At 40.6% G+C, this 24,854-nt stretch overlaps 4 protein-coding genes across 6 annotated transcripts; 2 read left to right on the forward strand and 2 right to left on the reverse strand.

Moving 5' to 3' along the window:
• Window positions 1–1,184: 1,184 nt before the first annotated feature.
• selenok (selenoprotein K) lies at window positions 1,185–2,631 on the forward strand. The gene is made up of 4 exons (XM_026333744.1): window positions 1,185–1,277; window positions 1,744–1,834; window positions 2,189–2,263; window positions 2,532–2,631. Exons 1-4 carry the CDS (start codon window positions 1,259–1,261, stop codon window positions 2,629–2,631), a joined length of 285 nt encoding a protein of 94 aa, XP_026189529.1. The 5' UTR covers window positions 1,185–1,258.
• On the reverse strand, window positions 2,532–8,099 carry actr8 (actin related protein 8). The gene is made up of 13 exons (XM_026333743.2): window positions 7,965–8,099; window positions 7,009–7,179; window positions 6,793–6,903; window positions 6,443–6,547; window positions 6,135–6,308; window positions 5,860–5,953; window positions 5,598–5,730; window positions 5,244–5,397; window positions 4,967–5,062; window positions 4,699–4,839; window positions 4,305–4,617; window positions 3,973–4,136; window positions 2,532–3,807 (listed from the first exon to the last, which is right to left on the reverse strand). The coding sequence occupies exons 1-13, from the start codon at window positions 8,097–8,099 to the stop codon at window positions 3,664–3,666; spliced, it is 1,935 nt and encodes a 644-aa protein (XP_026189528.1). The 3' UTR covers window positions 2,532–3,663.
• A 974-nt stretch (window positions 8,100–9,073) lies between these two features.
• Window positions 9,074–13,043, reverse strand: il17rb (interleukin 17 receptor B). Its single transcript, XM_026333056.1, has 10 exons — window positions 12,919–13,043; window positions 12,802–12,826; window positions 12,089–12,202; window positions 11,316–11,425; window positions 11,043–11,175; window positions 10,901–10,936; window positions 10,749–10,802; window positions 10,555–10,632; window positions 10,094–10,377; window positions 9,074–9,991 (listed from the first exon to the last, which is right to left on the reverse strand). The coding sequence occupies exons 1-10, from the start codon at window positions 12,982–12,984 to the stop codon at window positions 9,572–9,574; spliced, it is 1,320 nt and encodes a 439-aa protein (XP_026188841.1). The 5' UTR covers window positions 12,985–13,043; the 3' UTR covers window positions 9,074–9,571.
• A 101-nt stretch (window positions 13,044–13,144) lies between these two features.
• On the forward strand, window positions 13,145–21,665 carry chdh (choline dehydrogenase). Of its 3 annotated transcripts, none has more exons than XM_026333383.1 (11): window positions 13,145–13,210; window positions 14,224–14,363; window positions 14,475–14,726; window positions 15,415–15,645; window positions 15,948–16,114; window positions 16,212–16,363; window positions 16,435–16,564; window positions 16,852–16,986; window positions 17,349–17,491; window positions 18,408–18,510; window positions 18,865–21,665. In XM_026333383.1, exons 2-11 carry the CDS (start codon window positions 14,296–14,298, stop codon window positions 19,281–19,283), a joined length of 1,800 nt encoding a protein of 599 aa, XP_026189168.1. In that variant the 5' UTR covers window positions 13,145–13,210; window positions 14,224–14,295; the 3' UTR covers window positions 19,284–21,665. The 3 variants fall into 3 exon arrangements, with proteins under 3 accessions (XP_026189168.1, XP_026189166.1, XP_026189167.1); XM_026333381.1 differs by having other exon boundaries at window positions 13,146–13,210; window positions 14,270–14,363; XM_026333382.2 differs by lacking the exon at window positions 13,145–13,210 and adding an exon at window positions 13,241–14,109 and having other exon boundaries at window positions 14,270–14,363.
• Window positions 21,666–24,854: the final 3,189 nt, after the last annotated feature.

Consider the following 24,854-nt stretch of genomic DNA (forward strand, 5'->3'; position numbering starts at 1 on the left):
CGATTGTTTTCGCTGTTTATTTACCACAAACAAACAAACAGTAGAGTCACATGCTGCAGGCTTCTGTGAACAATGTAAGCTCACAACCAGGCATGTCTGTCAGGTTTCAGGCCTTCAATCGGTATGAAAACCAATGACACCACTCACAGGTAAAAACCCACCCAGGTGCTACAACTTCTAATGACGTCAGCCAGGCCATTGTTAATGATGATTGGCATATGTTGTAGCCAATAAAATGACGTCCCAACGACGCGACACATTCTAAGGGGCGGAGTTTTGAATGCCCCGCCTTCTGACCAATGAATGGACCGTTGCCGTGACAACGCTGGTGTCGCACAGGGAGCGCAGAGGACGCAGAGTACAAGAGACGTAGGAGTCATATTTCACGTTTTACAGCATCTATTTTACTCATTTTTTATTATAGTAAGCAAATATTTTTATAAATAGTTCATCTAGGTTTGTTGATTCGCATAAAAAAATATGGTGTTCTGTAATTCTAAACATCCATAAAGTCATTTGGTTGCACTATTCCTTTTTGGAGTCTCCAAATGGCACAATAAGGTCAACCTAGACATAGTTTTACAAAAAAACAATGCTTGTTTTCCAGATATCCCTGCCCTACACATTGATGATTACCTGCGTCAGGTGTGTTCAGCCAATCAGAATCTGGACGGGCAGAGTTGGAAAACCAGCAGGACAGTGGGCCTTCAGGACCAGGATTGGTGACCCCTGGTTTACACTGTAGACCACTGTAACCTCAACTGACATTTTAAACATTATTCAGTGCACACATGTGCTTTTGGAATGATGTTTGAACACACACCTAAATTTCTTTTCATTTGCCAATAACACAAGCCAATTAGGTTTAACAATCTGGTTCATCCAACAGACAGAAAGTCCTTTATGGTCTCATCCCATTTTAGTTGGAATTGTAGATTGAAGTGATAATAATGAATGGGAGCAGACTTGTACATTATATATAAGAATTTATACACATACGAATTCAGTGATTCAGTCCTGTTCAATGATTAGCTAACATTCACAGCTTGTTTCATACAAACTACGTACACTACAAAAATCAATCCCTAATACAATACAAAAATGGTTATGGATAAGGAGGTATAGATGCTGGATCGATGATTTACACAGTGACGTCAATTGATTTGAATAATTTTCTTCCTGCACGAGGGCTGCACATGCGCGTTGGAGCCGGAAGTGCACCGCCAATCGTAAACACAGCTGTGTTACTTTCTGAAACATGGTGTACGTGTCCAACGGTGAGTGGATTTTGTTCTATGTCTTAAAGGTTTTCTTATTTTAGAAACACATATTGGGCTTTTTTATAGTTAAGAGTTGTTTTCTAAGTCGTTTGAAACACGACACTTCTACAGGGACGTGTAAAGATCAGTTAAGCTAAATTTAGCCACCTAGCTTCTTAGCTAGCGTAGTCTGACTGGATATGCGTAGCAGAAGCTCCTGCAGGTTTAATCCAGAGATTCTTCCATCAGAAGGTATTAACTAACGTGTTTCATCAGCATATCATTTCAGTAGTGTGCTATGTTGCCCTCGTGTGTTAACCCCGTGTTGTTTGTCGCTTGTAATGATCTGATTAGTTGTTAGCCTGTGTGTACTAAGTCAGGTGAAGAGGAGCAGAAAGTGTAAAATTTATTTTATATATTATTCAGGCTCTTTTGACTTCCACCACCTGTCCTCGGTTGTCTCATTCTTGTCTTTGTCTCTCAGGCCAGGTGCTGGACAGCAGGGCGCAGTCACCATGGCGACTGTCCCTGTTGGTCGATATGTTCTGGGGGGCAGTGGAGTTCATCGGGCTGTTGTAAGTCAATCCGTCATACAAACTAATCCACTAAAGCAATATCTGATTAATTATACTAACTACTGTTTGGTCAAAGGCGCTGTAGTCCAGCTGTCTTCCTTGAGATACAGTTTCAGATTTCTGTTGTTAATGGTCTTAAAACGTTACTAGTGGAAGTGATGAAAAGAGGTGAGATAATAAAGAGACAAGTATGTAGTTAGTTGTATCTACAGCCATGTCAGTGGCTGTTTAGCAAGTGGTTCTTTGAGCTGAAGTTAAAATCAATATGCTGATTATTAGTAGGTTTAATGTTTACCATGTTCACCAGCACCATGTAGCACAGCTCTGATTATGATCTTATTTGTCCTTTACCAGTTTTAAGACATTGATTCACCCTGACATGACAAAGGATGGAAAGTGCGATTCATCACGCTTCTCTGATGGCAGAGGGTAGGTTCATTCCCAACATGTCACTTAACCTTTAACTGTGGGAATTAAGTCTGATTGATAACATGTATATCCAACGTGTGTGTACTAGTTGAGGAATAGGGCATAGTGTGAACTGGAAGAAAAATATTCAGTTGCATTTTGTGATTTTGAGACCACAGATGAACCCTAAATGACAATATGATTTCTTAATATCCCTTTGAAGACTTTTCTTTAATTTCATCTCATATCATTGTTTCCCCTCCTCATTTTCTTTTTCTGGCTTTGCCAGTCCTCCAGGCCCCCCTGGTGGCCGACGGAGGATGGGAAGAATAACCCATGGTGCAGGTCCCAGCCCACCACCAATGGGTGGAGGAGGATGAGGAAGGTGAGGAAACTTTTCTTTTCTGAATTTTTACATTGCTCATAGGATAAGCTCCTTTTTGTTATTTTATGCCTGTTATTTGAAGAGCATGTATCACAAAGTGAGATTAGAGGTTTAGTCTAATAACTGTCTGAAACATTGTAAATGCAAACATATCCAATCCAATTGCTGAGCAAATCATTGAACTAATTGTGAACATATCCCTGCTCCTCTCTAGGTAAATGCCTACACAGGATGTGTAGGCGTGGGGCCTGGCACAGTGTCTGTTTGCTGAGAACCTGAGAAAGAAAGACTGACGTCACAGTGCTGAAGCCCCTCATCATTGGCTGCTGCTGCCATGAGCAGTTTCTTGACGCCATTCTGGGAATTCCTACACAAGGGGCCAGAATGGCTGACATAGCAGCTCTCCCCATCAATTCCTCCCTTTTTTCCTGACTCTGTCCTTCCACACGTGTCTCTGTGTGTCACTGACATTTGTGTTATGGTCATCTCTTCTGAGAATCGTAAATTTAATAAGCCTGTTTTGTATTCTTATGTTTGAATAAAGATTTGCGCTGTTAAGACATGCAGTTTGTCTACGTCCAATACTATCACATGCACATACATATCACATTGCCTCTACATAGGGCCAGGCATAGTGAAGAAAGCTTTGGGTCCTAATGGAGGCAATCTTGTGTTTAAATTCAATATGTTCTTAATTTGGGGTAAGGTGCATTTGGCTTTTTGCCATCTATTTGAACTACTCTATTTTCAAGTAGGACGTTTATTTTCATCAGACATCAGTGAACATAGGAGAAGTTCAATATTTACAGAATAATAAACTTCTATTAAAGAATATTTATAAGCTGCACATCAGTGACTGCATCTGGAGTTTTGATGCAACCAACAGAAATTTTCATAGTGGTGTTAGCACTGTAACTGTAAATATATTTTCCTGTTATGCACAGACATGTTACAGTGATTTTAACTCGTGTTTTGAGAAAAAATATTTATCTACAGCAAAAATTTGAGCTTCACTTCATGTAAATGCGGTTTGGTTTCACCAGACAAAGGCAGCTCTTTCGCGAAGCATGCGGACACCAAAGCGCTGCCACTCCCTCTGGTGGATCCACATCTCCTGGGTGGTGTCTAGACACGCCAGCACTGCTCCTCCTTTCCATGATATCAGACGAGGGTCCATGTCCTAGAGCAGGTGCACATAAATACACAGTACATATACAGAATGCTGTACGTAGAACTAATCCATAACTTTTGACATAGACAATAATACTGAAAAATGTCAGCCATTAAATACCATCCTATTTTGCCTGCATTGCAAATCAGTCCTACACAATGTATCCCAGGGTACCTTTGGTCGTGTGATAACTTCCACGTTGTCTACCAGCCGTCTGAAGGATGGCGGCATCTTGTTGATGATACGGTGTAGCAGAAACTCCTGGGCTCCATGAAACATCAGCCCTCCTCCCACTACCAGGATGGAGCTGTACATCTTTCGTTTGGTTTCGTCGGAGGCTGTCAATAAAAAACACCAAGTGAGCTTTTCTTAAGTATTTCTAGTTTTTTATCCAATCCTGTATAATACTGCCTTCACTCTCTGTTTTAAATAATGCGATTAACTTTGGATCCCATCCTGCCTATTCTGACTACTTTGTCTTCACCTTATCCTCTTTCCTTCCTTACCACAGCAGTCAATGCTATGCAGGATGGCCTTATCCAGGCCCAGTGCTTTGCTCTCAAACTGGCTCATGATTGCAGTCTTCCTGGAGAGGTGAGCGGAGAGGGGTTCTTCCAGCTCTCCAGCCCCCATCAGGCACTCCCCCTGGGCAGGTCCAGCATCCATCTCTCCCTGCATCCCTCCTCCACCACCACTACCACTCCCACACCCCCTGGGCAGGTCTGTGAGCTCTCCCATCCCTCCCTGACTGCTCATCTCACTGTCCAAACCTCCTCCTGGTCTAGAAATAGCCTTCCGGTCTGCAGAAGATTTGGAGGACTGTTGGAGAAAACAGGAAAATAAGCAAAAAAAAAGTGTTTGAAATGTGTGCATATCTATGTGTGAAAGTGCTTTTGTTACCTGGTCCTGTTTGCTCTGTGTGGCCAGCAGGTAATGTTCATCATGAGGATCCTCTGAGTCGCCTTGGGAACGGTGCTGAAGTGATGTCATCTTCTGACCAACAATGCCAAATGTGGTTGGGTAGAAAAGACCCATGGGAGCCTAACTCATGCGTATACACCAAGACAGGGCCACATTAGCATAGAAACTAATATGCCTAATAGACAAAGTAATTCAAAGAGCCTTTAAATAAAAATCTTAGTTGTACATTATTGTCTACAGTACGTACCTGTAATTTCTCATCCCCTAATCGAACCTGGTAAAGAAGAGCTGGGGCTTCTGGGAAACGTGTCTGGAACTCATGATCTTGTAGTCCTGATATGTCCTATCCAAAGTAGGTGGAGTAAAGACAGATTTTTGAATTAATCTAAAAAGATTTAACTTTCTCATTCTTGGAGTAAAACTGCACAGGTGCTAATGTTTTGTTGAAACTGCTAAACATACAAGACACTGTTTCCCAACATTTCCTCTAAATATACAGACCCAAATCTCTGACAAACACACACTTGGTCTAGGTGGCAGAAGGTTTCTTTCAGGTTCTGCAAGAGTTGACAGTCCAATCTGCTGGACAGGTGACAGTCTCTGTAAGGAAAGCCTGCCCTCTGCAGGAGCCAGAAGAAAGCACGTGTCACATCCGAGCCGCCGTATGCTAAACACAACCTGCAGAGTGATGCAAAGTCCAACAGGCAATTAAAACATTCAGTGTAATACAGATGAAAATATGAATCTATCAGAATTTAACCATTATTATCTACCGTATGTCATTGTTCTTGGTTTCATGTGTAAACAGGCTTTATAATGCCTTATAATAAAATATCCCTTGACATAAATTAAGCATGAAAGTTGGTTCTCACACTGACCTGGAGTTCCGGTGGGACACTCCATCCTCTACGCAGCAGAGACTGGTCTTCTGGTCTCCTACATCCACGACACAAGCACTGCTTAACCCACTGCCAAATGTAGCACACACTGACTCCTGGTGCACTATGATTGCTACACACACACACAAAAACAATAAAAGTTAAGGTAAACGAAGAGCAAGAGGACTACAAGATTTATGCTAATGACCTGTGTACTGTCATTAGCATATATGTATGTAATATGTATGTATGTATGTAATACCTGAGAACCCCATATTAAGCAGCAGCACATTGACCATTTCCTTAACATGCTGCCTGTTGTAAATGTCAGGGACCAACAAGATGCATCTGTAATACTGGAAACAAGTAGAAAAGCAAAGTAAAAATATGAACAGAAAGGTGTTTCTAATATTACTTTATATAAACATTTGATGGTCCTGATTCTTGAAGAGTAACTGTGTGTATATACAGTGCTGAATAATAATAAATAACATTGTGCCCGGTGGAGGAAAGTGTTGCAGATGAGGTTTCTCCTACTTTTAAATCTTTGAGAGGGATCTCAAGATGCTTTTGAATGACACTGCTCCAAATTGTTTCAAGATCAGCCAGGACAGCGGTGAGTGAGCCCCCAGGGCCAGCGTGCACGTTCAGCTGACCTCTGACTATAGGCCAGTGGATGTTGTAACAGTCGGATGGATTAACATAAAGTGTCTGCATAATGGATGAGCAAGAGGAAAGGGACATAAAGCAATATTAAGAAAAAAAATTGATAAAAAAAGACAAAAATTGTATGTAAATTGGTTTAGATGTCAAAGTTATAAACTCATTCAAGCACATGCACTGACCTCTTCTCCCACCAGATAAGGAGGATGGTGGGTTGTGTTGGTCCACTTCACCCTGGAGCTGCTGTCTAGTACAGCTGGACGGATCTGACAGTTATATGCTCTGGCCTAAACACACCAACAAAGGCACTGTGTAATAAATAGACTCTTCTATAAATTCCTGCTGATGGCAGCATACACTACACCTGTTTCAAAGCAGCAATAAATGTGCTGACATAAACACTACAGTCATTTATTATACAGCTGATCGAATCTTCTTTTTCTCTCTGACTAGCATGGAATGGAATCACTTTACTGCTGTGTGTGAATACTGCAGCACTGCTCTTCCCCTTTCTCTCTTGTAAATTACACACCTGTTCAGCAGACACAGGGGTCCTCCGCACTCCATTTGACATTTTCTTAGACCAGATGGCCTGGTCGACCATTTTAAGGCCATTCTGCCTCTGCTCATTGCTCTCTGGTTTCTGTTGGGCAACATAAAGAAGCGAGCAGTGTGAATTAGTAAATGACATAAATATGAAGAGGAGAGTAAGACACAGACAGGGTGTATCTGGTTATGAGTGACGTACATTTAAACCCTCTCTCAACAGCCAGGCATCTTCATATCTGGCCTGTCCACTTTGCTTGTGTCTGCGTGCTATCACATGTGGGACCGTCAGCGGTAGAGTGTCTGTTGCTCGGCCAATGCGCAGCGTCCTTGAACCAGGATGAATGACAATGATAAAATTGCTCTGGATTTGCTGTAAAACAGGAGAATAATCTGTATAAACTTCTGTTCATAATTAGGTGATAAGAATAAGCATAACCATGTCATGTGTAACACTACACGTCCACATTCCTGGTCTTGTGCACAGGGAGAGTGTCCTTTTCCAAAGTGTTGCCACAGGATGCAGGCACAATAATGCAGCAAATATAAGTGAATGCTGTAGAATTAGGATTAGGCTCAAACAATAAAAACAGAGAGTATATGGACATGGATGTCTACATGCTTAGTTCTGTACAAGTGTATGACAAAGACCTTTAAACTCAGGAAAGCTGTTTCCTTATCAAAGTTACTATCTTTGTCCTGACCTGAAATTATATAATTATACACAATTCTCAATAGACAGAAAAAAGAATGCATGACATTGTTGTTAAGAGTAGACGTCATTTGTCAAGTAAAAACAAGTAAATATTTGCTCAGTGTGACAAAAACTTTGCTTCATATTATTTCATATTAATACAAACGACACACCAAAAAAACTCCCCTATCTCCCCTGACGACATTAACATGGGGCTTTTGTAAACTGAAATGGGATTTGAAATGTAGGGATTATGGGATTAAGTAAACTACAAACTAAAAATATTACCTGCACTAGATTTGTCCCCTGCCAATTAACAGATATCACCGCCTGTTAGTCGCGAACAGGGAACGTGCGTCCGTGAAAAGTCTTTAAAAAAGCTCGACTCCGAGATATTCGGATAAACCAGGCTAGATAATATAAATGTGAGCTTCAGATAACAGTCAAAAGACTTTGCAGCTCACCTCCTGAAAAGGCTCCGGGATGGCAGCAGGAGTGATGGGTCTTTTCACCCCGCGCTGTTGCTCCTTCTCTTTCTCCTTCTCTCGTTCCTTTTCCTTCTCCTTCCCGTTGTCCTGCTCTTTCTCAGCCTGAGTCATGGTCTCGTCGGAACCTAACAGACTAAAATATGTACAAATAATTAGTACCTGTGAGATCCAGCGGAACCACAAGCAACGCGCCTTCTCTTAAACGAAAAGCTGCTACAGCGGCGGATTCTACTTCCGTGTTTGGCCACGTGGGATAAAAGGCTGTTTTCTATTTGTTGGGTTTTCCACGTATGAGCAGCCGGGATGACGTCACTATACGTGATCGCGGCAACGTCGCGCGTCATATTTAATATTATAGGCTCAGTATATGGGAGGAGGTCTGCCCATAATTAAAATAATCATAACAGCCAATTTACAGCCAATTCTCTATCAGTTTAGTTTGTTACAAATATCAGAACTATTTAAAAATGTAGATTTTTATCTTTTGTAGACTGTAACAATAATATTTCTAGAATATCGAATATTAAATTACGCTTGGTAATTATAGAAAATGCTGTAATCTTCTGTTCTCATTACACCTTAAAATGCCTGCCTTAGTAGACATTTACACTCTATATCATTTTGGAAAAGTAGGCTATTACAACAAATACTTAATAGGATATAATACATTTCTGACAGGACATAAAATTATTTTTAAAATTCCATTTCTCATTGCTCATTTACACTTTATTTCACTTTATTTAAATACAGTTTAAATAAAGTATTTAAACATTTATATACAGTGTGCAGTGTATAGGGAGGTTGTAACAGTTAAATTCTGATGAACAGAAACAAACCAAGAAATTACATGGAGCTGCATCTCTCTAATGACAGCTGACAGCTGAGCAGTCACTTGGCTTAGTGTCCTTTCTCCTGTGTGTTACGGTCCATGTCTGTCTTTTAACTTTATATTTTAGGAGCTTGCAAACAAAAAAGTCCATCAGAAAAATTTATATTCCATTAATATAATATAATTAATTAATATAATTCCATTATAGTAAATAATATTTCAGTTGAGATATATTGGTTATGATATGTGATAATTCTAAGGTGTTATTAATGCATAGCCACAAATGGGCTTAAAATGGTCGACCAGCCCACCAGGACTAAGAAAATGTCACAGTGCAGAGCACTCCTGTGCAATGGAAGAGCAATACTTATGTATTTACAGACAGTAGCAATGTGATTCCATTTCATGCTTGTGGGAAATGAGAAATAAGAGTCGCTCGGCTGATTTTCAAGTATTATAAATGATGCTAGATGTAATGTCATCACATAACATTTCATTTATTTCCTGCTTTGAAACAAGCTTAGTTTTACATTATAGGCTTTACATTTGTTGTAATTTATAGAAAAAATGATTTGTTATAGCAGTTTATGTGTGTGTGTTTTATCTCCTTACAACATGATATCTATATCTATAGGGATTTTGCGAGCCAAGGAGCATGGATCTATCTATAAAAATAAAATAAATAAATGCATTTTACAAAACAGTAAGCATAATGAAAGTTAGCTATTCACTAGTCAACTATTCTAACACTCCTCTATTTAGAGGAGACCACAGAGCTCAATGGTTCCAACTCTCTGGAAATGCTTTTCTGATGTTTGTTTAGTTTTTCTACAGCTTCTCTCAACTTCACTGTGCTCTTTTCACTGTAAGAAATTCCTGGGTTGAAGAAAAGATTAAATATTGTCATGTCCTCCTGTTTTTGAGTATGAAGACTTTGGCACAGTTTGTTTAAACTTGTCATCAAACAAAAAGTCCTGCAGGCCCTCAGTTCCAGTGGCAGGTTAGTAGGGCTTTTGTCCTGCTGCTCACCCAGCTGCACCACCCAGAACTTAGCCAGCTCACTGGCGTTCTTTGCATGGCTTGCCACCATGTTGAGAATCAGGGGGTAAAGGTCATGAGCTGCTGCCGGTATGGAGGACTGTGGGAAGTTGTGGTTGGAAGGAGAGTGGCTGTGCTGTCAGAAAAAAATGATACCATTAAACTCCCTTTTGTCTTTTAATGATACCAACTTCAATAAAAGTTTGTCTCTAAATGCTAAAAATTAGACACAACTTACGATCTCTACCCGTGGGCAGACAATGAGCACTCGGTCTGCAGCCTTAACCTGTTCTGCCAGCCAGCGCATCAGCCCCAGCTCTGCAATCTTCCCCTGCTGCCACATGTCAACAGCAACGCTGCAGCCACAGTGCCACTGCAGGAACTCTGTCAGGGCCACCACAGCCTGCTGGAAGACTGAATTCTCTGCAGGGTACACCACAAGCACAGGGACAGGAACCACAGGAGATGCAGGTAAACCTTTGAAACCAAATGATTTGGCTAGGTTGGCTCCACAGCTTTTATCTGGGAAGGAGAGGTTACAGTTAGCAATGTTCAACACAAGAATACAACATCAAACAGTTTTTATAATTTGGAAGGGGCTTCCAAACTTGTATGGAAAAATGGTACTGAGCCCACAATTGGTATATTTCAGTCCTACTTATTTTATTTTATTTTTTCATTTTAAAGGGTTGTAATTACAGATTATGCAGCAGGAACTCAGGATCATCAAAACAGCCAGTACTCCAAAAATGACTTTCATCTTGTCTGTTCCCAAGGCTGTATGGATAAATAAGGACACACCAAACACATTCTTAATATTACTTCATGTGATACTGAGATTTATCTGATTTAGTACATATACTGATAGTGCTTGAAGTAAATAAGAGTCGTACCAGGGTTAGAGGTAGAAGTATTCTGTGTAGTACTGGTCTCAGCTGTAGTGGAATCTTTAAAAAGAGTAAAGAATAAATAATCAACATTTTTGTTTTAACATATTACACATTAGTATATACACATACATGTACATGCAAATGGGAGTGCTCACCTGTGGGAACTGGCTTAGGCTCTGGTTGTTTAGCATCTGCTTAAAAAAAAAACAACAAAAAACAAAAAAACATTTTAATACTTTTGAAAGTTTACCACATTGCTAAGTATCAGAAAAGTTGTGAATGAAAAAATGAACTTACGATGTGTTAGACGAGGCACATCAATATCGCTGTACCTGCTAGAGGGGCCACTTCCTAGTGGGGGCAAAGGCAGATTGGCAGCTTCGATGAGGATGGATCCACTTCCTGTGTTTACTAAATAATGAAACCATCTCTAGATTGAAAATGATGACAGTCATTTCAGTCTTTTTTTTTCAGCCTCACAGACCCATAGGTAGACCCATCATTTTCAATTCACAATGTGCAGACAACCATTACTGAAATGCACAAAAATATATTATCAATTCTATCTACCTGAGTTGACCCAGTGAGGTTTGCCTTGGCCAAATGTGGATGGTATTCACACAGGTATGTTGGTTTTCCTGAAATAAGGATTCGAGTGCCTTTCAGATACTCAATACTAGCTGCAGAGAGACAAACACACAGCAGGGTTTATTGAGGACCAGATATCAGTTATTGTTGGTGTTGTTATGTCAGCTGCAGTGGATGCATCCACATTTTATTTAAAACTGGTTTGACTGCCTTTATGTTTCTCTATAGGCTCACTACACATAACCTACTATACTATATCCTCCTGAGACCCAGCCCACTGACTTGTGTCCATTGTAGTGGACAGTTGGTTCACATCCAAACGGTGCTATGGTCCACTACAGTGGACATGCTATCAAATTAAAAATAAAAATAAATTTAAGAAATTCTAAATTGTAACATGTTTTTTAAACCAAAAATAGGTAGGAAATTAGAAAAAACAAGAAATTGGAAGACACTTATTTTCCTTGGTTCTAAGGAGGATATGAACTTTTAATTTTTCTTATTCATTTGTATTTTATTATTATTCCATTTTAAAACCATTCCAGGCTTTAAATATAGAATGATACTTCTTTGATGCACTCACCGTGTAGGTGTAAAAATGCTACTTATTTCAACAGATAGTCAATTCTCTTCTAATTAAAAAAATATCCAATAATCAATGTCATGTCGATGAACTCTTTTCCATTTATATCTCCTGCTCTTATTATTTGGTAAACCAGTCTTTATGTCAACAGCATCAGGTGATTATCTCCTACCATCAATGCTGACAGCCCAGCTGATGTTCAGCATGTGTTGTCCTCCCTCTGTCACCAGCTCCACATTCAAGCCCGCCAGGAAAGATGGCGAGGTGTCACTAACAGGGGGGAAACCTGGAACAAGAGGTAATAGCGGTGTGCACTCTCCACACTGATCCTTCTCTGATATGTGATGGGATGTTCTCTGATACTTCAGCTATGGAAATAGGCCTACTGGATATTTTCTGTGAAAGTCTGTGCTCAAAACATTCACTAGAATCTTTAAATCGATGCAATGAAGTCTAGTTGTTGTGTAATGGTTTAAAAATCGGGCATTTAAAATAAACTGGTCTGGTCTAAAACTGCCAATGCAATTTTAATTTATATTAACTTCTTACTATTTTAACAGTCTTTCTGTAGTGAGTTACGTTTAGAGATGAAGGAATTTCCACCATCCATTATCTATTCCCATTTAGGGTCACGGGATCTGCTGGAGCCTATCCCAACTCTCCCTGGGTGAAAGGCAGGGGTACACCCTGGACAGGTCACCAGTTCATCATAGGGCCTTTATAATAACATGATGGGCTAAACTTGATGTAAATAACGTGTCTGTGTCTGAAACGGCCAATAAATACATTTGGAGTCTTATAGAGACCTCACCTTTTAAAACAGCGTAGTACTACTGTTAGAGAAGTGATCTTCTAGAGTAGGGATAAAACACTAGTTACACTTACCGTGAAACGTGCGGCACTCCACGTTCTGCAAAGAAATCCCAGCAGAAATGCTTCATTTCAATTATGCTCAGTTTTATCAGAAACAATAAATAGCTCACTTGCTGAAAGACAACTTACAATTTCATGTGATTCCACCTGGGCCGCGAGGGAGCAGAACAAAACCACTGCGACTCCCCACATCATGGAGCAGGAAGCCGGTCTCAGAATAAAAACTGAGGTGTACTTTTGTGAAGTGGCTTCCAACCTGCGCTGATCGTGTTTTATTATAGGCAGTGTCACAGTGACGCTCCTTTATAAAGATAGGCCCCGCCCACTAGGCCCCGCCCACCAAGCAGCGCACACTAAGCCCCGCCCACAGCTGCTGACCGCTCCAATACTGTTAGTTATTTTGGGTCTGCTGCAATAAAGGGTGAGTTAAGCCTTTGCTGCTGCTTTATTCAACTACACGTCGCCTTTTTTCAGTCTCTGTCGGACTCAATCCACCCCGCTTTAAATCCACTGGACTTCGTAAAGTTGCATTCATTGACCTCCAAGTCCTGCAGTCCTGTAAACTAACGTTACGGGCGCCTCGTTTCGGACACGGCTGACGTTACAAAGTTAGCGAAAGAAGTCGGCCTGACTCCTTTGAATGGCTCTAAACGCAGTTTAAAGTATTAAAGTTTAACGCGAGTAGTGTTTTTAAAATGTGCTTTAAGGAGCAGGAATCTGCTTATTATCTGACGGGACACCGTGCAGGACCTATAGACCTCAGGAAGAACTGATAAGCTAACGGTTGCGAAATGGGGCGTTCATTTGAGAAGGTAACCTCAAAACACGAGTCCGACGAAGACTCGGTAAAACCTGCTGATTGTGGGGTTTTTCCCTGACATGTCATGTTTAGCCTGACAACCAGGTCTGAACAGCAGGGCTGTGGTTTGCACAGAAAGGAAATAAAGTCTGGTCGCATTTGCTTTGAGAAGAGGGTGTGATTGATTTTCAGCCTGATGTCCAGTCCAAGTACTGAGACTTGAAAAGAAGAGCAGTTCTCTGAAGCATTTGTGACTTGATGAATAAATCCCAGAGAGAGAGAATAAGAGAGAAAGAATAAAGGTCCAGGTGACCTGAAGAGAGAGAGAGACCATAATGAATAACCAAGGGCTGAAAGTTATTCATTTAACTGCAGGCAGTTTCAAAGTTACGGGTCTGAGAGGACAAGGTGTGGCAGAAGTAATAATTAATCTTTAAGGGATCCATTTATCCAGCTATTATACTGCTTAGTCTATCAAGAGGAGGCGAGAGCCTACAGAGAACCTCAAGGGATCCAGAAAGGTAATTCAATCTCTTCGTGGTCCATAGTTTGCGTACAGCAGAACTGCACACAGATGAGTGTAAACCATCTGCCGAACAAATTTTATTCAGCATTATCAAGTATGTCATTTTCAGTTCCAAGGTCCAGCTGGTCCTTAAAAACGTGTCCTGTGATTTCCAGTGAATGAAGAGAACCCTTCCAGAACCATGATGTCGTCTTTGGCCAAGCTAGGCCAAACTGGAGCCTGGCGAGCTGCGACTGCAGTCCAGGGGAGGTCAGTGAGGAGTGTTGCATGCTTGTTTACCTCTCTACCACAACGTCACTTTGTCCCCAAGACCACAAATGTGGGGTTTTCAGTCTCGTGGTCTTCTTCCAACCCGTATAGGTGCTTCAGTGCTTCGGCTGCTCGTTGCAGTTCTTCACCACCTGCAGCCAATCAGAAAACACCATCCTACAGTTATATCGTTGTTGGAGCGGGGTCAGCGGGCTGCGTTCTCGCCAACCGCCTCACGGAAGATGCCCACGAATCTGTGCTGCTGCTGGAGGCTGGGCCGAAGGACAAGGTTCTAGGCAGCGTACGACTCTCGTGGAAAATCCACATGCCAGCAGCTCTGATCTACAACCTTTGTGATGACAAGTACTCACATTTTTTACGGCCTTACACTGGCCTTGAAATGTTTTATTTGCCCTAGTGTCTTTCATCATGACAAACTGTTTCAGTGTGTTCGAACTAAAATAACTTTGACACAGATGCAGAAAGTGTGTAACATTTAGTTAATGCAGCTTTTTATCAGTTATTATTACGCATATACAAACGTAGGCGTCAGAGTTACATTATGACTTTAGGTTTCTGTCCAACATATATGTTATTGTTTCTGTTTTGTAGTGTCCCTCATTTCCCCATCCCTGCCCTCTTCCTCTGCCCTATTCTCTATCCGCTCCTTCCTGACCCACTTGGCCTGTGCATTTCGATGAACGTCTCAGTAAATAAAAAATCAAATATGTCATAGGAGGAGAGTATCAGACCCCTCTCTCTCTCTGGCACTGAAAGGAATCTAGACCTGCCAAACAGAACACGTTAAAAAACATGTTTTACCAACATGACATTTCTCAAATACTGTAAGATGAATCATTAGAAGGTTAGTAGTAATAAGTAAGAGTACTGAGTCCACAATAAACAAGACATTGAAACAAATGAACGATTTATTCTTTATCCTATTAGCAATACAGGATTTCCTAGTCTCAGTTTAATAAGATATTAATAACCTACAGATATCTGCTCCATTTGGTATCATGCTGTATTTTGTGCTTTCACGTTTCTTCAGGTATAACTGGTACTACCACACTTTACCTCAGGCCAATATGAACGACCGGGTGATGTACTGGCCGAGGGGCCGTGTGTGGGGCGGGTCCTCTTCGCTTAATGCCATGGTGTATGTCCGCGGACACGCTGAGGATTACAACCGCTGGCAGAGAGAGGGGGCTGAAGGCTGGGAGTACAAACACTGCCTGCCTTACTTCCGTAAAGCTCAGTGTCATGAGTTGGGAGAAAACAGGTACGTCATGAAGATTTGTGGAAGGCTTTTTTTTTTTTTTTTTTTTAATCCTGATGTATCTTTTGGTTTATTTTGGCTCATTTTAAAATGAGCCAGATTTAAGTGGAATTCTAGCTCTGGCAGTACTGGTGCTCAATAGGTTTTGCTTATATATGTGCACTGACACAGCAGTATCAGATCTTATCATGCAGACCTTTTACATTGTAGTTTAAATGCAGCACCAATATAATATAAATAACATAAAGCATAATATTTTGAAATGGAACTGTTCTTCACTCACATGTTTCTTCTTTGGACCGTAGCTATCGGGGCGGCAGTGGACCTCTCCATGTGTCCAGAGGGAAGACCAACCATCCCCTTCACAAGGCTTTTATTGAGGCAGGGCAGCAGGCAGGATACCCCTTCACCGATGACATGAATGGATACCAACAGGAAGGCGTGGGCTGGATGGACATGACCATTTATAAAGGTTTGAAGACCAAGGAACTACTTAATCAATCACATTTGATGTATTTTCGATTAGCATTACCTATATTTTCTGTATCTCACTGCCCAAATCTGTCCAGGGAAGCGGTGGAGCTCAGCCAGTGCTTACCTGAGACCTGCTCTGGGTCGACCCAACCTGAAGACAGAGGTGCGCTGCCTGACCACCAGGATCTTGTTTGATGGAAAGCGTGCTGTGGGGGTGGAATACACACAGCGTGGAGAGAAGAAAAGGGTAAGACTAGAATTCCCATTCCCATTCCAAAGCTTTGCTGTGCCTAAACAGTTTTTCTGTTCTCTCTTCAGGTGTTTGCAGATAAAGAGGTGATTTTGAGTGGCGGAGCAATCAACTCCCCTCAGCTTCTTATGCTGTCTGGGGTGGGAAATGCAGATGACCTGAAACAACTCGGCATCCCTGTGGTTCAGCACTTACCAGGTACGTACTGTGCACTCACAGATACAGGTGCATCTAAATAAATTGAACGTATTAAAATCTTTTCCCTTTTCATGGCTCACTTCCCTTTTTCTGAGCATTTAAAAGTCTAAAGAAACCGTAGAAGAAATCATGCTCTAATTGAACATCAAGAACGTAACACAAATAGACTGATTCATTTTCCACCTGTTTTAGTGCTGAGAGACAGACCAGACTTACGATGACTGGCTTCAATTCCTCTCTGTGTATTTCTTTTAACTCTTAACGCTTTTCTGGTCGTTGGGTCTAAGGTGTTGGCAGTAACCTGCAGGATCATTTGGAGGTGTACGTCCAGCAGCAGTGCACTCAGCCTATCACCCTGTACAAGGCCCAGAAACCTTTCCAAATGATCAAGATAGGCCTCGAGTGGCTCACCGTGTTCACCGGTAACTTTAAAGCACCCATTGTCCATTACAGTACATTTCTATGTTTATATCACTGAACAGACATTATTCTTGAATGTATTAAAATTATTTTTAAAAAACCTAAGTCCTTCAGTAAATTTTATTTAATCATTGGGAAATTTGGGAAATACGGACAGGTGTGCAAACAGAAAGTGTCTGCCTATCGTCTTTCTGGGGAAAAGAAGAAGAAAGGAAAACAATGAACAAAAGTTATTTACCCTTGTAGCTTCCCGTCTTCTCACCTCTGATAATACACTAAGTGTCATTTGATATCTATTAATCACATTGAAAAGATGCCCACCTGATTTGCCACCATCTCACTTACCTTTCTGATCATCCTCTAGGTTATGGAGCAACAGCCCACATGGAGAGTGGAGGATTCATCCGCAGCCGCCCACACGTCACGCACCCTGATATCCAGTTTCATTTCCTGCCCTCTCAGGTCATCGACCACGGACGAGTTCCTGCAAAGATAGAGGCGTATCAGGTGTGTGTGTTTATGCAGCGGTGGGTGATTTTCGTGTGGGTGAAGTAGTTGAGAGAGGTGTGATGGGAATGTATATTTAATATTACCATGAGTGTGTGTGGCAGCTTGCAGGATGTTAGTATTTTGTTGGCAAGTGTGTGTTGTGGATGTTCAACTGCCACCGAAAATTGTGAAGCATGCATATTATTGTACTGCTGTACACACTGAAACTACCCCATCATTAGTTATGCTTAGCTAGAGAAGCACACAAGTCTAAAACAAATGTTACGGCATGCGATTCGATGGAAAACTATTGTCATTGTTGGGGCAGCATTTAATAAAACAACCAGAGTTTCCTCAGAATTTCGTGAAAAGAGAATTTCACCTGTTAATTATTCATCCAGTAGCTTCTTTTCCAGATAAGTGTGCCTAACAGGGAAAGAATGCCTTCTGCAAAGTGTACACTCCTAAAAATTAGCCTTAAACTGAAGTGTTACATTTTTAAAAGTACACTTTCTGACTGGAAAACCAAAAGTGGCGTATACGTATATTTGTCAAATCGAATGATCTACCACGAAATATAAAGGAAGTAGTATCTCTCTGCAAAATTATCTTTGGACTCAGTGTAACGTACGCAGGAAACACACAGTGGTTCACACACATTCACCATCTTTCATTCTTCATTTCACAGAAAAGCTCTGGGGTTTTCCAGGGACGTCTCTTTTTGAAGAAAATCTCAGCATTTTAGTTGAAGAACATTTCAGTTGCACAAAGGTTTATATGGTACAGGGGAATTTTGGCACATCTGTCTTAATGTGTAGATTTATCCAAAACATACATTTATTAAACTATTTTCTCTGTCAGACTGAAACAGAAGTCAGGAAATTGCTTCGTAGCAGCAGCAAGTGTTGAGATTGACTGGGTGCTTGTTTCTTAGGTTCATGTCGGACCAATGAGAAGCACTAGTATCGGCTGGATTAAACTGAAAAGTGCCAACCCCATGGATCACCCGAATATCCAACCAAACTATCTCTCAACCGGTAAGATTCAGTCACTGGATGCTCAAGAGCCAAATCATTAAAGGTTTTCCAGAACTACAGTTAATTTACCAAGACAATATATTTTGTAAAACATCAGTCTTCTCGTTTAGTACGGCACCACCTAAAGAGCAGCTGTGTCCCTACTCAGGTCTGGATACACTTTGCTTGATATTTTGCTTTGACAGATCAACCTTCATCGGGAAGGATGATAGAAAGATTTGTACTTACTGCAACTCTTAAGTGTTTAACTGTATCTCAGCGGTGTAGGAAGTTATTTTAAGGGCTGCTCCTAAATCTGCAATGTTAAAACTGATGAAGCTAGTTTGTCTGTCATGTCATGTGTTCTCCTCACAGACATCGATGTGTGGGAATTCAGAGAGTCTGTCAAACTGTCCAGAGAGATTTTTGCCCAGAAGGCCTTCGACCCATTCCGTGGTCCTGAAGTCCGTCCTGGTCCTCAGACACAGTCCGATGCTGAGATTGACGCTTTTGTCCGCCAAGCAGCCGACACCGCGTACCACCCATCCTGCACCTGTAAGATGGGCTCCCCTTCTGATCCAATGGCGGTCGTGGACTCGAACACACGCGTTTTGGGTGTGGAGCGGCTGCGTGTGGTCGACGCTTCCATCATGCCCAGCATCGTCAGCGGCAACCTGAACGCTCCGACCATCATGATGGCTGAGAAGACGGCTGACATCATCAGGGGTCGCCCACCTCTCGTCAGCCCAGACGTTCCCGTGTACCGACCCCCGACACTCGAAACGCAGAGATGAAGGGGTGCGCGTCTGAAACGGTCCACAACATAATCAGCAGGTGCTTGATTGAGACCTGATCATTTTGCTTTTTTGATCTGATTGTACACGAATAATGTGAACCAGTTGCTCTGCTAACACATCTGATTTGCAGAAAAGTAACATACTGTGAGATGTGACTAGTGGTCACAGGCTAACAATTATACAGGCTAACAATTATAAGGGTCTGACTCCTAAACTCAAGGCCGTAATGCGGTTGAAGTTGATTTTAGCACTTTGATTTTATAAGTCCTGATCGTCTTCTGATGTAGAAACACTTTCACTTGTCACTTTCCTGTTTTTCTAACACTCTTGGTCTTATTTTTTTATTCAACACTACAAATATCACCATTAATCTTAAAGCCAGAGTAACAACATCTGCAGGCACCTTTCTTTTTAAAATCACTTGTTTACTCAGGCAAACTGGGGTGAGTCAGAAAACGGGACTATTCAGTGCTGAAGATCAATCCATGAGAGGAACAAATCCACCATCAGACACATGATTTCACTTAACTGAGATGGCACTTCATGACATGATCACCAGCAAAGATACTAAGCAGTTCCGTAGTTGGAATATTTTCCTCGGAAAGTTTCTCTGATATTATCTTATTATATTATATTATCGTATTATCTTATTGTGCTCTGCCAGGATGGTTCCCCCTGTTCCTTTCACATGCTCCTGAAGTCTTACACACTACACAGCTGCACAGATTGCAGAGCCTTTTTAAGCTTTACAGAAATCTGAATGATCTCATTTCAGATGCACTTTGTTATCTTGGAAGAAGACGGTTTGAATTCAAGTCTAGGGAAAATGACGTTTTAAATAGGTCTCACATTTGAGACGATGAAAACTTTTTTCAAAATCTAGTTGCGGAGGAACCACATTCATCTCAGTCACAGATAAACTCAGTTCTAAGAAGAAGAAAAAACAAGACAAAAACAAGATTCTCTCTCTTTTCTGGATCCTATTGCATTTTGACACTTTTCTCCTTGACCTTCATACATTTTATCTCCTACATTGCATTTCCTTTTACATTTTGTTCTCAACTGTATTGTGTAATCTGGCTGATCAGCAATGTGGGTTTCATGCAGACAGTCCCAGCAGCACTCAGATCAGTTATCACTGAGATAAATCTCCTTTTTCTTCCTCAAAACTTGCAGATTTACCATTTTTAAAACATTCTGTCTCAGACTCAAATGGCTTGTATTGTTTTAGCATTTGGGAAGAAACGGCCCCAGCTGCTTTTCTGTTTTGTTCTGTCTTCATTTGCTATGATCAGGACTGAGATCGTCCTGGAACCTGTGGGTGCTGTCTCTCTGGCAGTTTAGTGTGAATCCAGAGGTGGTTTACCTGGAACTTGACTGTATAAATTGGTTGCGGACCACTGAACCGTACCAGGGTCGGTTGAACTGTAGTAGGATTCATAAGTGTCGTTTGTGCATTTCTGCAAAGATGAAGAAGGCCAAACAACACTGTTGATAAAAAGACTACACAAGCAGACTGTGTGTAAACAGGAGGGACAAACTATGGTTCAAACATTCTGGTAGCTGTTTAATCAGAGTAACAATTAGTACAAACTATATCTGAGTATTAAATCTGCTTCTTTATGTACAAACTGCTCTAAATACACATAAAAAGCTCTGTGTTTAAGAAAAGCTAAAAAGATGAAAACAAGTACAACAGGCCGTCTTGCCTTTAAGATCAGTATTCTCACGATGTGTCTTTCAGTTTGTTTAACAAGCTTTACTGCAATATCTTAATCAAATAAATGCATGAAGTATTGATTTTAAGTAAAACTCAGCTCTAATCAAATGAGCCGAGTGCTAGACTGAATTATCATAGTGTCTTATTAAGCTTTGCACTACACAATGAAGTATCTGAGCTTCGCTTCATTACTGTGACACATATTGTTTACATTGTGTGCAGTGTTTTACAGTATTACTTGAACGTTTAAATAAGTTGTGTACTAATGAAGGAGTAAGACATTGAACTTAAAGGAAATAATGTGAAACTTCATGTTTTCTGTACTGACTGTGAACAAACACTAGAAACCACCCGGGCCTTGTCCTCATGACTTTATTCTGTGGTCCTTAAAAAAATCCTCAGCAGGTTCATTGTCGTTTTAGGCAAGAATTTCAATGTACAAAACAGGGTTTCTGTCTTCATTGGTACAAAATCTATAAGGTACTAATACTCAAGCTACAAAGTAGATAGTGCTTTTCATACAACAAATGGGTAGAGGCAGAACATTTCAAGTTCATCACTTTTTACAAACACTACAGACTTTGTACATTGTTGTCATTTCATAGACCTCAGTAAAGCAGAGGAACAGTACAAAAAAATAAAGCTGGTTGCACAACAAAGTTTGTGTTTTTGTCACTTTTTTTGGATCATTTTGTCTGGTGTTTCTGGCCGTCGCTGAGTTCCTGACTTGTACTGAGGTGATTCATTAAGTGGATCTATACAAAGTTACGAAGCCTTGACCAACCACATTTATAATTCTAATTTTTAAAAAGTGATGTTTTTAAACTCAATCAGTGATGACACTGAATTTTAATAGAAGACTGGCAGTGATCTAAGGATCAGTTTCTGTTACTGGCATTGCTGTCTGCCTGGTTATCTGTAATGTCAGGGTTTACGTCAGAAAGAAGCTGCTGAAGAAATCACTGTCAGCGCTCCAACAGGACCGGGAAAAAGCAATCACCACTCTAATCTCGACAACAATCGGTGTCTATCCAACTGTACAGCAAGAAACCACAGTCTTGGGGCTGCTGTTTCAGCTGTTTCAGCTGTGCTCAGAATCCTGTTTCAGAGGGATATGCAGCAAATATACAAATTTCTGCTTACAGCATGTGCATAATATGGCTTTTGAAGTGTTCTTAAATACTCTAAAACTGACTAATTAGAATCCAAAATGGTAAAACAGAAACTCAGTAGGCTGCAGTAACACAAAATGAAGCGTTAGCTGTGGGCATTTTGTTTAGATGTCAGTGCTGCTAATACCAAACTCTGACACAACCTTCCTGAGGTCTGTGAGATCGTTTCTTGGATCCCCACCAACAAGCTCAATGAAAATGATCTATGTGAAACTGTTTCTTTATTACCACGTTACATGTTTGCTCTTTCATTTTGTGCAAAAACAGCCTTTTTCCCCACTCGCTCCCTGACACGTTCACCAACACACCTGAATAGTTACAGAGGTAATAACAATATTTGTTAAAAGTCCTAAACAAATTTACATGCAGTTAGAAAATGCATATGTCATGTTTATGAGCTGTATTGGCCACTAAAACCTCTTCATATATGGATGGACTGGAGAAAAGAACAGCTGAATGCATTTACAGCACAGGTCAGATTATTCCAGATTACAGCTCCCGTCCCACTGTAGGTCAAATGAATTCATCTAAAAGACCCAAACTGCAAACTTTCTTTTCAGTATCATCCACCATGTGCAGATCTTTTGTTACCACTGCACATAAGAGATGGTGCACACCTCAGAAACAATTTAAAGTTTGAACAACAACAGATTAGCATATCTGGAATAATATTAAAATTTAAAATGAGCATGTAAATGCACTCAAACGCTTGTTTTGGTTTTTACGTGTGAAAAGCCCTTTGATTGCACAGATTAAACGTGTTGCCCTGACATCTGTGTTTAGATCAAGTTTTTTTTTGTTTGTTTGTGTGTTTGTTTTAACCTGAAGACCTTATTACGGTTGGCAGTGGGGGACAAACACTGGTTCGCGGTTCAGAATAGCAGGCGAGGAGTGTTGTTACCTTTGAGCAGGCTGTGGAGACAGCAGCTGTTCTGGACATCTTGCGCACTCAAACTGGTGTTGGAATAAAAAGAAATCCTACAAACAAAAGGCAACAGCTAACATTAATCATTTCACTCCAAGATCACACTATATACACCCAACAATATACTGGATTTATATACTGTCGGGAAATACAAAAAAAACAAGGTCTCCCTTTCTGTTGTGGCATTTTAAATATACAACATGCTGCCAGTAAAGGACAGCAAATATCTGTTACTGAAATATGACATAAGGTGTTTAAATTCCACCTCCACTCAAATGGAACGTGATTCTTGTGAATTAAATCGGCCTGAGGGCAAAGCTTTCCAGCTGTCGAGGCCAGAACATGTTGATCCAGACCATAACTCAGGGCTGAGGTGAGTCAGATGATACCGAGCTGTGAGGGAGTCATGTCTGGATCGTCTTTGTTTGCTCACTCTACTTTTCAGGAACTGTAGATGAGGGTTTCAAAGCATATTAGTCACATGTAGGAGAACTGTGCCACTACACCACACGATACATATACAGAAATATTAAGGTCACTCTACAGTTACAGCTTTTTCTTCCAATAGTCCAACAGGTTTGAGTAAAGTGAACCACTGCATATTCTGAGTGAGTCTAACAATCAAAACTGTTTCTCCCCCAGTTTTTTACGGGGCTTTGATAAAGGTTAAAGGTCAAAATGAAAAGAAGTGTGTGACAAAATAACATCCTACAATTCACCTTCTGTTTGTGGTATTTAAAGTGGTACATCACTAATTTAGTGTCTGTTTTTTATGTTTTGTTTTAGTTTTTTATAAAGGAGGAAGGACCTGCAGTTTATATCATAACAGCATGCAAGTGAACCAGAAGGATATGCCTGACGACAAAGATTTTTGTAACTGATATGTGATTTCCTGTTCAAGTCAAGACGGAGATGCATTTAAACTTTTAAACCCTGAAATCTGAACCCAGAACAGCTCCCAGATTCATTGGATGGTTTTTGGCTCATTTGTGTAATTTCACCCATGGAAACATAATGTGAAGAGAGAGTTTGAAACTGCATCTGTTAATGTGACAGATGAAAGGTTTAAGCCTTGCTTTATATACACATGAAGGTTAACTAAATACAGGAAACCGTCCAGTATTTGGACAAATATTCTGCAAAGCTAGCTCACAAATTTCCCCTGACTTCTGAGAGGTCAACATACACCAGGATCACAGCACACATTTAGTTTGTTTCTGACATTCAAATTGGGATAAATGTTCCAAAAACATCAAATTTCTTTTCTTTTTTCCAGAATGAATGAAATGCAGAACCCATTTCATACAGTATGTACAGTTTGTAAGTGTTTGGAACAGTGACACACTTTCTGTTTTACTCTCTTCATTTTGAGGAAAAGGTTCATCAGATCTGAAGGAGGATGTAGCAGAACAATCCTAAAGTTTTGTTTACCCAGTACTGCATAGATTCAGACTCAGAGTGAGACATTTACCTCTTGTGTTGTAGTCAATTCCGTGTTCTGGAGTACAGAACCAAAACAAAACATGCACAGTACTGTGTATTGATAAGCACTTACAGACTGCACACCTACACACCCCTCTGCGTGGTTTACCATACTTTCTGGCTTTCAGCTGCTGTACTCAGTAATTTCTCAGTGGATGTTGTTGAAAAATCTTATATCATGAACTTTGGGCTGACTTTGCAAAGCTGCCAGGTTAGTCAGCTCAATGAAATAATTATTAATAGTAAAGAAAATAGAAAGCAAATGGGAA

The sequence above is a fragment of the Mastacembelus armatus genome, chromosome 7 (genome assembly GCF_900324485.2).
Source record: "Mastacembelus armatus chromosome 7, fMasArm1.2, whole genome shotgun sequence".
Lineage (NCBI taxonomy): Eukaryota > Metazoa > Chordata > Actinopteri > Synbranchiformes > Mastacembelidae > Mastacembelus > Mastacembelus armatus.

Bases quoted from the DNA above. Each gene is read 5' to 3' on its own strand.
- actr8 (XM_026333743.2), bottom strand. From the start codon at position 8,099: ATGACTCAGGCTGAGAAAGAGCAGGACAACGGGAAGGAGAAGGAAAAG. The intron at 7,180-7,964 runs GTGAGCTGCAAA...CCTGTTTTACAG, and splicing joins TCCCGGAGCCTTTTCAGGAG to CAAATCCAGAGCAATTTTAT. The intron at 6,309-6,442 runs GTCAGTGCATGT...TCCATTATGCAG, and splicing joins CTTATCTGGTGGGAGAAGAG to ACACTTTATGTTAATCCATC.
- il17rb (XM_026333056.1), bottom strand. From the start codon at position 12,984: ATGATGTGGGGAGTCGCAGTGGTTTTGTTCTGCTCCCTCGCGGCCCAG. The intron at 12,203-12,801 runs GTAAGTGTAACT...CTCTTGTTCCAG, and splicing joins GGAGTGCCGCACGTTTCACG to GTTTCCCCCCTGTTAGTGAC. The intron at 11,426-12,088 runs GTAGGAGATAAT...GTCTCTCTGCAG, and splicing joins CTGGGCTGTCAGCATTGATG to CTAGTATTGAGTATCTGAAA.
- chdh (XM_026333383.1), top strand. From the start codon at position 14,296: ATGATGTCGTCTTTGGCCAAGCTAGGCCAAACTGGAGCCTGGCGAGCT. The intron at 16,987-17,348 runs GTAACTTTAAAG...ATCATCCTCTAG, and splicing joins GTGGCTCACCGTGTTCACCG to GTTATGGAGCAACAGCCCAC. The intron at 18,511-18,864 runs GTAAGATTCAGT...TTCTCCTCACAG, and splicing joins ACCAAACTATCTCTCAACCG to ACATCGATGTGTGGGAATTC.